Below are 12,160 nucleotides of genomic sequence, written 5' to 3' on the forward strand. Positions count from 1 at the left end.
TCATTTGTGCTTGAGGAGACTGTGAACACGGACACACAGACTGAAATGTGTTCACTTTCCAATGAAACAAGATTAAAGGGATACTATGACTACTTCAGTGATTTAAAGTTGTCATGTTGCATGGAGTATTTGAGCGCAGTGTTTAACCCCCTCTGCTGCCAGAGATGTAACTCCACCATGAAAGTTCCCGGGGTGGCTAATGTCAATTCTCTGCACATTCCTATGCATAGAATTACATTCTTTGGCTGAGTGTGCTCAGCTGATGCGTTCAGCCAACGTATTGTCATCAGGATCTGCATCCAGCTTCTGCAGCTATGCAGAAGTTGGAGGTCATGACTGGGACCTGGAGGACCGTCGGTGCCCATCGGGAACCCAGTTAAGAGCACAAATTGTTGCAAACTGGTTTGCCCCATTATGAGGGAACAGGTCCTGGTATCATCACCACTAGGGGTCTGTAGTGGATATTATGCTGGCGTAACCCCTTTAAGGTAATTATCTTATTAGAAGCAGCTGGTGTGGTTTTTGGTTTTGTATTATTTTCGTAAGTTTGTGTGGTTTCTGTGGTTCTCCAGTTTGGAACCATGGCTTATTATGAATATCCTATTCCAGCTGCCCCTTTAATTATGATATTTTCAAAAGTGAGTCAAGCTGCTTTGCACATAGGTTACTTTGCATTTGTTTTAATGTTTTCACACTTTCTAAACTACAAGCAAGTAATAAGTTTACATACAGGTGTATGCTGGTGTTCTCTTTCTGTACTATGGAAAAAGACGTGTGAGAAGTCTGCGTAAAGATGGAAGTATAATTAATTTCACTGTACCATAGGGGAAGGGCCTGCTGCCACAACAGATTCCAATAAAGAGAGTCTGGCTAAGACTGAAGTTTCCTTGACGCTAACAAACAAGTTTGATGTCCTTGGAGATGAGAATGCGGAGAAGGATGCAAAGACTATCCTCCTTAAGTAAGTTCTGAAATCCACAACGGTGCAGGGCAGTTTCTATTTACTGTACCTCTGGGGTTTATGCACTAAACACACTTTTAAAAATCCATTTGCAAAATTTATGCTAAAATAGTTTTTAAAAAAACAAACAAAAAAAAAAAACTACAGCAGAATTTGAAGAATTTACAGAGTCATATTTTCTTTACATATGTTTTGCTGTTCACCTTAGCGAATAAACCCATATGTCAAAATATATAAAGCACTTGGGTGCCTGGGCTACAGAATTCTTTTTTACATTTTTAAAAAAAAAAAATTTCGTGACCTGTGTGAATTGATTCTATCAGTTACAATGCATCATACAGATCTCATGCAAACTTTGCATTAGGTTGTATTCACTAAATGGTGAATTGTGAAGCTTTGCAATGGGAATTGCACATTAGGCCAAACCTTTTTAACCCCTATGTGCTCATGTGATAAGATCCTATTGGTACATTGTCTTTGAAGGCTATAAATTAAGCTATAGAAGATAGCTGGTTGTATTCTCAGTTAAATTGTATCTATTGAATTTCTTCTAGTACAAAACGTCTCGTTGTGGACGTCATCCGGTTCCAGCCTGGTGAAAGTCTGACTGAAATCCTGGAAACTCAAGCCACCAGTGAACAGGTAGGCCACTCTTGTTTGATAGGTTTGTGTCACACTTTCAGCTCTCGCTTGAAAACATAAAACAATAAACACTTTTAAAAACATAAAACAAAACAAAAAAAAATGCAATCCGAATCAGATGGGCTGCACAATAAACCTGATCCCTGCCTGGTATTGGTTATTGCTAATACATTTTGTACATCCAGACCACTTGTAGAATGCTCTGAAGAAATTTAAAGAAACACTTTATCATACATTCTTTACATTAAGTGTGATGATTCTCTGTATTGCTCGGGTCCCAGTGCCCCCAGTGCACAAAAGAGGTGGTGACAAACTCTAAATTTTCTAATCCCATCTTATTTTGTATTGAGCTGTAATAATAGAATGTAATAGTTACTCATTATCACTAATCTGCCATCTCCTGGGATTTAAGGTGGGGATGGATCCAATGCCTAATACAGAATGGGTGACTAATCCTATGTTCTGTCCTTCCCACATTATTAATTAATAGACTTGGTCAAAAACTTGTTTGAGACAAATTCCTGTTAAAACACACCCAATTGTATCGATCCATCTAGGATTTACATGTGGAGACTTATTCAATGAGCAATGTGCTCCAGGTAAATCCCACACTGATTGACTTGTTAGAGTGTGGATTAGAAGGCATTCGATTTGTATGAACAGGCTCAAAAAAAGTTTTGCAAAAATCAAATAATGTTCCTTGTGGATAGAAGAACGTGTGTGTGCTCTGTAATCCTTAAAAATTAGACTTTTTGCAGGCCAGAGGGTAGGCAATTGTACTACCTACTCTTCTATCTTTAAAGGTGATAAACCTGAAAAGGAAAATCCAGTAGGCCCTAGTTTTCGTAATGACACGTAGCGTGCAATGTTGCTTCTGAAATGGGTCAATCCAAAATAAACAAAACCCTTTATGTCCAGTAAAATTGGTCCTCAATGACTGTTGAGTCTCTGTGCCACCAGAAGTCAGTTCTGTAAGAAGCCTATTCTAAAATTAATTACCCCCTCAATTAACAGCAGTGGGACTGTATGGAGCTGTCAAACTCAGTTAATAGGACATTCTATGCTGGCTTAAAGCAAGAGATCTTGAAGATGGCAAAGCCGAACATCTGGTCTGTAAAATGTGTAATAAATAATGTAAAGTGTGATGAAAATCTTAATTTACTTGTTGCTGTAAGCACCATCACAACTTTGCATTATTGCTCTCCGCTTTTAGTGTCTTAGAACTGAGTTGATGTTTATAAATTGCTGCAACTCAGAAGCGGGTTACCTATTGGCCAACCAAGACTGTAAGCCAGCCCCACAGTACTGTAAGAAAAGCTGGTTCGTGCTAGTTTTGTATGTTGTGTGCCTTGAACACCACATAGACTGAGCTCTCTCAAAAAATGCTATTGGAGAAATCACATAATGAATACAAACCGTTTCATCAAGAAGAAGCGCATAAAGTATACAGAATGTTACAAGATATTTACAATCCACATCTAATGATATAGAAGGGTCAATTCTACTCAATAGGTTCCCTTTAAAGATACTTTTGTCTGGAAATAAGAATGTTTAAAAAATATATCATCCCTAAAGTTACTGCATTCCGTGTACCGGACATGGGACAACTGATAGTGTGTGTGTGTGTGTGTGTATATGTGTGTGTGTGTGTGTGTGTGTATGTATATATATATTGATTGATGCATTTGTTCAATTCTCTAGGAAGCTGACCACCAGAGAGCTATGCAGAGACGGGCCATTAGAGATGCTAAGACCCCAGACAAAATGAAAAAGGCCAAGTCTTTAAAGGAAGACAACAACCTCAGCCTGGAAGAGAAGAAGGAAAAGATAAAGACGGGGTTAAAGAAACTGACAGACCTGGGAACTGTGAACCCAGAAAATCACTATCAGGGTCTTATCAATGACATTGCCAAGGTAAGGAGATGTTTTACCATACCCACCTCTTTTTACTATGTTTACTTCACCCACCCTTTCATGTCTGAAGATGGCACGTAATTTGCTATTATTGTAGTTGTGTGTTTGTTTGTTTTTTGGGGGGGAGGGAGGAGGTGAGGGGGTGTAATCTTGTATTTAGAATATGGGACACTTGAGTTATCCATGAAGAAATCCTATTAGTCTGTTCGATTAACAGTTCAATATATAGCCAAGTGTGCATACTTATTAACACCCTCCCAGGTACCTAAATTCTAACTTTTGGCTTGCTTTCGTATATGGCTTGCTACTTTTGTCTCTTTATAACATTATAGCCATATTTTTGTATTTATCTTTTGGAGTTCTGTAAGCTGCTGTGCTGGAGTGACAGTATACATGCACTCTCACCATTTACTTGGTTTATACCTACTCCATGTTGCCGTTCGTATTGAGTTTATAATATGACCTACATGGGCATGAAATTCACAGTAATTTGTGTGTATGGGATTAGTCCTAATTTTTTTTTTTTTTTTGTTTCTTCACTGAAGGATATTCGTAATCAGAGGCGATATCGACAAAGAAGAAAGGCAGAGCTGGTGAAGCTTCAACAGACCCATTCAGCTCTGAACTCCAAGGCTGTATTCTATGAAGAACAAGTAGACTATTATAAGAGCTACATAAAGACTTGCTTAGACAATCTGGCAAGCAAGGGCAAGTAAGTATCAGTGAGGCCTGTACCTCTTCGTCCAAGTTCTTGCTTTAGTTTGAATTACTGCACATTTCTATGTATTTAGCTGATCTTTTAGAAGTGTGACGATCTTTTAGTGTTAACACTACCGTTTCAGTTTTATGTAGGAAACGCTTGATATGGTGTTTCATAGAATACTGAAATATATGTGACTCTGTGTCAGTGTGATAATTAAAGAAACACTGACACAGAAGAATTTTTTTTTTTTTAAAGGACCTGTGTAAAATTTGGTTATGTTTATCTAATTATTTATATCGGCAATGAGCCTAAGTCCAATATTCTGGTAACTGATCAAAAATGCCCACTCTCTCCTACTTCCAAATAAACTTCCTCCTCACAAGTGGGTTATCTCGGTCTACCCCGCTAAAATATGCTGGTAACACACCACAATCAGACAGGTTAACAGTTTGTGCAATGTTAGCTTAGGTCTCCATGACTGATGGTTACTCTGTTATTGAGTGCTGCCACAGGCTTTGCCACCTCTGATTGATATATTGTACAAGCCATCTTGCTAGTATGTGGTTGGATAAAAAAAAACATCCTTACCAAAATATATTCGCTGACTCCTCTATACTCTGGCCAGTAAAATGTGGCACCTAAAGTGGATTATAGTGACATATTCTTTCCACATTTTAGGGGTTAAGAAAAGCATACCATGAGTACACATACCTTGGTATGACTAGGGCCTGCATGTTGTTCTGTTCACTCTTTCATACCAAATAATTATAAGATTGAGGGTGGATCACTACTTATCCACCAAGTGAGCAGGCATTCAAACAGCAGCATTTTTTGCCCTTTTCCCAAGGGACTGTGAGTGAATCCAAACAACATCATGTCAGTCTTGTCCCAGTACCATCTATTATTGCGTATAGTATTTACAATTGGCTTGGCCTTTGATTGAGCTGTGTGAAGGTACACAATGTTTACTTACTTGCTAATCATGTAGGAAAAGTTAACACACTTTTTCCTGGTACAAATTACAACCACTTACCTTGTTCCTTAGCCTCTCTGCAATTGTAAAATTAGAATCTCATATACAGAATGTGCATTGTTACCACAACTGACTTGCATGTGTAGAATGCTCAAAACACTCATGCTTTCTATTAAAGGGAAACTCCAGACCCCTGAAATAAATGTGTGAAGAGTGTTTCTTTTTTTCCATTTTGTAAAAAGTGCAGATTTCAATAGAAATTGACACTTCAACATATTACCTTTTGTTACACCCCCTGGCTTTGGGATATCAATTTTTTTTAAACAAAAGTGTATATATATATATATATTTTGTTGTTGTTCTGTTTAAATATTCCTTTAACCCCTTAAGGACACATGACATGTGTGACATGTCATGATTCCCTTTTATTCCAGAAGTTTGGTCCTTAAGGGGTTAAATTAAGGGTACTTTTCAGCTACTTTAATGACCGAACAACCACATACTCACTACATCAGGGTCAGCATTGTGAGGAACTGAGAGGAATCCAAGGGAGTGAATTTAAAGCTTTTAAAGTTCTGTATCTGACTTATTTGTTAATTTTGTAGATTAGATCTTCTGAGTTATGAATTCATGCTAGTAATGTTTTTGGCCTGTATGTTAGTTGAATTATAATTTCTGTTCTTTTCAACTGAATTGATGATTTCTTGAGTATTTGCTATCTATCATTAATAAGAACTGGCTACCGTGTATTTTTAGTTGTATTTGTCCCACAATGTTTTTTGCAATTTTCATTAAACTTTAAATGTATTCATTTCTCAAAAAAATACAAGCCATTGTGTATATATGTAGATATTTAGGTTTTAAGTCTCATCATCTCACACCGGCTTATTCAATAAAATAAGAATTCAAAGTCAAAATAGCCGTACAGAAAAAAATCTTTAAGTCTATGCTTTCATTTTGGCTACTTTGGCCTTTCATTTGAATTCTTACTTTGGTGAATTGCCCCGTTGGTAGTTTAAGCATTTTTCGCAGGAGAACGTACCTCTTATTTTCTAGTTTTTTGTGGTTTCATTATTTTGTTTTGTGTTTTTTTTCCACTCCAGTTGAAGTAATTTATTCACTTAATTTATAATATATCTCCATTACCCTAGAGTGTCCAAGAAACCAGGACAAGCGAAAGGGAAGAAAAGCAAGAAGATATCCCTGAAATATACTGCTGCCCGACTACATGAGAAAGGGGTTCTGCTGGAGATTGAAGATTTACAAGCCAATCAGTAAGTTCGTTTTACTCTATACATTCTTTCCAGCATAAAGTCGAGCAATATAAGCCAAGGCAGCCACACCTTTCAATATATCTGACATTATGAAATGTATACACAGCTTGGACCTTGCGGATGTGCCTTTGTAAATTTCAGGTTAGGTAGCTCTTTACTGGGCCTCCAAGATGGGCCTTTTAGTCCTAGCTCTCTTCACTACCAAACAGGTGAGTTTTTCAGGGTTATTCACTTAAGTGAGCATTTTAAATTTAAGGTCAAAGAAGCCAAGCTGCCATTTATGCTTTCAGTTAAACTACTCTGTCCTTAAACTTAAAATTTACTTTGAATTATCACTCTAGTAAATGCCCCTGTCGAAGTCCTTAGTAAAAATATACTTCTTCCAGAAATCCGTCACTCTTTGTTACATCTCTTCGTGGATGGTGATAAACCTAATGCAATATTTGATTAATTAAAACCAATACCTAATGCGTTTCATGCTGTATTTGAGGAAGTTCAGAAATACGAGAAATGTGTCAGATGGTTTTTATTTAATTTTCTTTCTTTCCCCTCCTTCTGTCCTGTGCCTTCCCTGTCGATGCTATGCTTGGATTAAAGCACTATGAAGAATAATTTGACATACTGAAGTTAGATTATTCTTATTATGAGAAGGAAAAAAAAAATACTAAAATGACATGGGATGTATAAGGTTTTCTTTTTACAAATCTAGGGAAATCGTATACAAATATTAAGCAACAAACATAAACACAGATTAACCGCCTGTTATTGCAACAGAAGTCTTCTTCCCTAAACTAGATTGGAATTTACGCACAAAACAGGCAGTGCGACTCTGTGTTTTTAATTTACACTCATAGGGTACATGCCCTATTGCAATATCCCTTCCAATATCTCAAGCAGTAACATAATTCCCATTTTTGGAATTACGGTATTCCCTAAACGTTGAGTTCACAACACCATGTTATTCACTAAAGTGAAAATTCAAAGTCAATTTTAAATTGAGGCCAAAGTAGGCAGACTGGACTTACCTGACTTACCAAAATATTACAATTCAGCTATTTTTAACTTATTTTTTAAATTTACTATGAATTCACTCTGAATTCTCACTTTAGTGACTAATAGCATTAATTTAGGCCAAAATGGGAGAAAAAAATAAAGGTTTGTGCAACATTTCCTTACTCCGCTCTTTGAACTAAATTTAGCAGGATAATGGTCAGTTCAGCGCAGTGTACTGTTTAGAATATATGCCTTGTCAGATCAAATTCTCACATACAATCTACCTACTAACTATTACCAAAATAAGCTGTGAAGATGAACTGTTTCCTTCCAAGTCTTTGTAACTGCTAGGTTCTAATCTCCGTCTAGATGTAATATTCCATTCAATACGGTCATTAAAGTTTGATAAGAAGCATCAACACTGCAGATTTAATCTCACATAAGTGATAAGGCGTTTGTTACATTTAACAATATACAGACATAAAAACTATTCTTCAGAAAGAAAGCACATCTGTAAAATCCAAAAAGGGGGGGGGCGCTGACGTAGGGGAGCAAAATAGTCCCTGCAGAACATTAAAGAGGTTATTGTTGAATTTAGTGTGCAGTGTAGTATGTAAGGCTACTTGATGTATCACTGCTCCTAATGCCTTTTGTTTTTCACATTTTGTTCCTTGATACTTTTTTTTCCCCCCTGTAATCCAGTGTCAGTCAGTATTGTCTCCTCACAGGAACTTATTCACCTCCTCTGAAATCAAATCAGCAGTTCTGATGATCTTTGTCAAATTCAATGCTTCTCATTGGGGATGTATAGCGCACGCGAATCAAACTTGACCTCCAATCAGCTGCCAAAATTTAAGCCACATAATAAAAAAGGGGCTGGGCCTATTCACCACAACCTTTTTACTACGATGAAGTGGTTTTGGTGCCTTAAAGTGTATGTTTAAATAGCTCTAGCCTCACCGGGTCATCATTAGATAGCTTTTTCAAGATACCCTTTCAATCTTGCTAGAATTCTAAGGAATCAAAAGAATTGCACAATTTACACACCCATCCCTTGAGCAACACCCTTCCCTTCAAACCCACAGCAACTTCCCCTTGGGCATTGCATCACTCTACGGGTCTCAAGTCTTCTTACAAGGTTGTTTTTTTTTTTGTTTTTTTTTTAACTCACCTGACTTTTGCAGTGAATGGCATCATTGCTTGCTATAGTCAGAATTCTAAGGTGAGTAATCCAGCTCTGCAACAATGGAATAAATAAGGCTGCTTGTACATAATCTTAACAAGACATAAATGGCATCAGGCACAGCAGTTTTATAAGGACAATAGACATGTATGCAGCCCCTGTATGATGCCTATTATTACATTAGCAGTCCGAAAGTGTCCATCAGACGAGTTTTCTTAACACCGGTCTCTTATTTGTGCAGGTTCAAGAACGTCATCTTTGAAATTGCTCCTACTGATGAAGTTGGGGATTTCGAAGTGAAAGCCAAGTTCATGGGAGTTCAGATGGAAACGTATATGTTACATTATCAGGTATTTAATTTGTTCTCCTTGAAAGGTGCTCATGCATGGGCCTAAATACCAGTGCATAAAGAGTTTATTTTATACAGGAGTAGCTTGTTATATGCATGTAACAAACTGGATACTTATGGTTAAAAGTATGTGGCGGCAATGGGTGAATTTAAGTTTTTTTTTTTATTTATTTTTGTAAAGAATTTTGATTGAAACTTGATATTTTCAATATTTTTCATATGATCAGTTCAAACACTATTTGCTGTAAATGAAGGAATAATGTATTTTATGTTATTTATATAGCGCTAACAAATTCCGCAGCGCTTTACAGTATAAATAATAATGAGATATCTATGTGAAGCACGATATATTTATTTGCAATTTTACTTTTGCTCCTGTATGGAATGTATAGCAACAATGTCTAAATGAACTTAATACATGAAAACAAAATCTGGTATATTTGCCACTTTTTGTTCTCTCTAAAAGAGGCATTTCTATAAGTGCAGATAATGTCAATTAGAGAATGGCAAAAAAAAAGCTATAGTTCCATTAAGTAATGTAAAATGGCGTACTGTTCCAACAAAATAACTAAGAATTAGACCATGTTTTTGAAATTGGGTCGTAATTGTGAAAACATTTCTCAAAGGCACACCTATACATAACCACCATTTCTTTACATTTTTAACACCTTTTCATTACAGTGTTTTGTTACAGTTATGCTTTTTTTGTTCCTTTAAAATACTAGGACCTACTCCAGCTGCAGTATGAGGGTGTTGCGGTCATGAAGATGTTTGACCGTGCAAAGGTCAATGTAAACCTCCTGATCTTCCTTCTAAACAAGAAATTCTACGGAAAGTAAGCAAGGCTCTGGAATGTGTGGAACAGAGGACATAGATTTCAAGCAAACTGCACATTTTGCTTTGCCCTCAAGAAATAAGGGATATGATCATTCCACACTGCTTTTAAATCCCTTGGAACATTTGTTCCCAAACCCTGCAAGCATCGACCTTGATATTGTCTTCTGGCAAAGAATATACAGAGGGCACAGTGCCTATATATAGTGTTACATAATAAATCTTATATAAGTAAAGGAATAGATTGAGAGAATGTTAAATTAGCAAAGGGTCCTGCACATCTGCACTAATATGGGCTACATCATGTCCATTGCCGTCTTTTTAGATATATAAAGCAAGTGATCTCCACATTTTCTCTATCTGGTTTTAAATGTACATCTCAATTTGTTTCTCTATAGCGTGGACGGCTGAAGATGTGTGTAGCTCATGATTTGATATAAGCACATCTGTCCTGCTAGATGGAAGTGCTTAGCACGCATTAAATCATGAATTATTGTTATCAACCCTTTCACACTCTGCTTACTTTCATCATTCTCTGTGATATTTTTAGACCACCTCTGTTCCCCTTATTCTAGAAGGATTAAGGGTTTCAGACACTTTGCACTCCGGATGATATTTTTAGCATTCCAATGACACTTTAAGTGTTGCTTATCCATTCTGGCAGATCCCTTTATTAAGAGAGATTAAAATAACTGTTTTGTTTTTTTCTAGATTTGATCAATAATGATTCACTTAGAGTAACATAACAATAAAGGAAATATTGTTGGTTTCCTACAACCTAATCTATTTTATTGTTGACCAAGGCTCCATTTTTTATTTCTTTGATGTTAAAATGGTTTGTTGGTGCGTCAAAGAAAGCTTCTTTCTAGTCTGTTTAATATCTGTTTAATACTCCAGAAATACTGTCATTCGTTTTCAGCAGTTATGAGGTGTGGGGTCTTATGATTAGGCCAAATTTGACATTAGACATTAGATAAGTTGCTTGTTTGTCTGCTTAAAATCATAGCATAAGCAGAGAGACCAGTAAAATTGGTTAACTGTGCAGGAATTGTTCTCTGAAACAATCAGTTCTAATTGTCATTACTAGTAATTATTAAACACTAGTTCCTACAAGCATATATTGGAACATGTCGACCCCTTTAGGATTTTAAAAATAAAAAATATATATATATATTCATTTTGTTATAACAAAAATCTCTGGAAGAGGTGGTGAACATAGTGTATCTTGTAAATTGAAAACCTGAATTTTCTATAAAAAAATTTTTTTTAAGTTTTATTTAGATAAATAAATATATATACATATTTGAAATTTAAAAACGTTGCATAATCCACAAAAACACATAATTAAGTGGGATGCAAATGGCACACATGCTGGCAACATTTTAACAAGGTAAATAAAATAAGACTACAAGATAAAACCATCTCTCAGATTTCTGTATTCTCAGAAGAGCCTGTGCTAAGAAATTTGCACTGATCTGCATGTTGAATGCTTTTGCACACAAGCTATGAACTGTTAAAGAAAATAAATATACTTAATATGTGTTTAGGATGTAATAATGCAGCTTTTAATTTTCATACTTCAAAAGATTTAAATCAAATTTAAAAAAAAAAAAAAATGGGCCTCATCCCTTGGATAATGATATATTCAACATTTATAGCTTAACTTTAATGCTTATGTTCTAATTCACAGAATAAAAAGAAAATAGTTTTATTGAAATATTTTTTTTCAATATTATATTTATTTGCCCTAACAAATAATCCTTACATTTTCTCTTTAGCAGAAAGTTGTACCTCAGTAAATGAGACTGCCTGCTTGCATTTGTACTTTTTTTTAACGGCTCAATAAAGAGACTTTGTTTTATTGGACTGATTTCTGTGTACTGTTTGGTTGTTTTTTTTGTAGAATGAAATTATTGCATATGTTCAAAATACCTGTTTAAACATAAATAAAATATAGAAAAACAAAACAAAAACCTAAGCAGTATAAAATGTAACTGAATAGAACGAGGAATTGTATCTGTGCCAAGTATATTTACAAAAACTAGATTCTACAAACTTACTGTTTCGGACCATATTCTAATCCAAAAACCAAACTTTGTAATTGCAAAGAAGGCAAATTATCATCTGTTTTATACTTGCGTATGCCCTTTGTACAATTATCAAGATCGCTTCAGGCATGGAGTAGTAACAACAACATGAATCCATTTTTTTTGTTTTTATTCTCTTTTATTGAGGAATGGACAGGTACACTACAGAAAAAATGGAGTTATATTCGTAGTATACATGGCATTAATTCAACAGTGGTGCACAACAGACTCCTGAATAAAGCAGGAA

The 12,160-nt window shown here is 35.7% G+C and overlaps 1 protein-coding gene across 1 annotated transcript in view; it reads left to right on the forward strand.

The window, feature by feature from the left end:
• Positions 1–10,968, forward strand: part of IQGAP1 (IQ motif containing GTPase activating protein 1) — a 123,044-nt gene extending 112,076 nt beyond the window's left edge. The window contains exons 32-38 of the mRNA XM_063448967.1: positions 826–961; positions 1,516–1,603; positions 3,305–3,517; positions 4,063–4,229; positions 6,345–6,467; positions 8,885–8,993; positions 9,718–10,968. Coding sequence (XP_063305037.1) covers positions 826–961; positions 1,516–1,603; positions 3,305–3,517; positions 4,063–4,229; positions 6,345–6,467; positions 8,885–8,993; positions 9,718–9,831 — 950 coding nt within the window. The 3' untranslated portion in view covers positions 9,832–10,968. The remainder of the gene's footprint in view (positions 1–825; positions 962–1,515; positions 1,604–3,304; positions 3,518–4,062; positions 4,230–6,344; positions 6,468–8,884; positions 8,994–9,717) is intronic.
• The last annotated feature ends 1,192 nt before the right edge of the window (positions 10,969–12,160 follow it).

This window comes from Pelobates fuscus, chromosome 3 (genome assembly GCF_036172605.1).
Source record: "Pelobates fuscus isolate aPelFus1 chromosome 3, aPelFus1.pri, whole genome shotgun sequence".
NCBI lineage: Eukaryota > Metazoa > Chordata > Amphibia > Anura > Pelobatidae > Pelobates > Pelobates fuscus.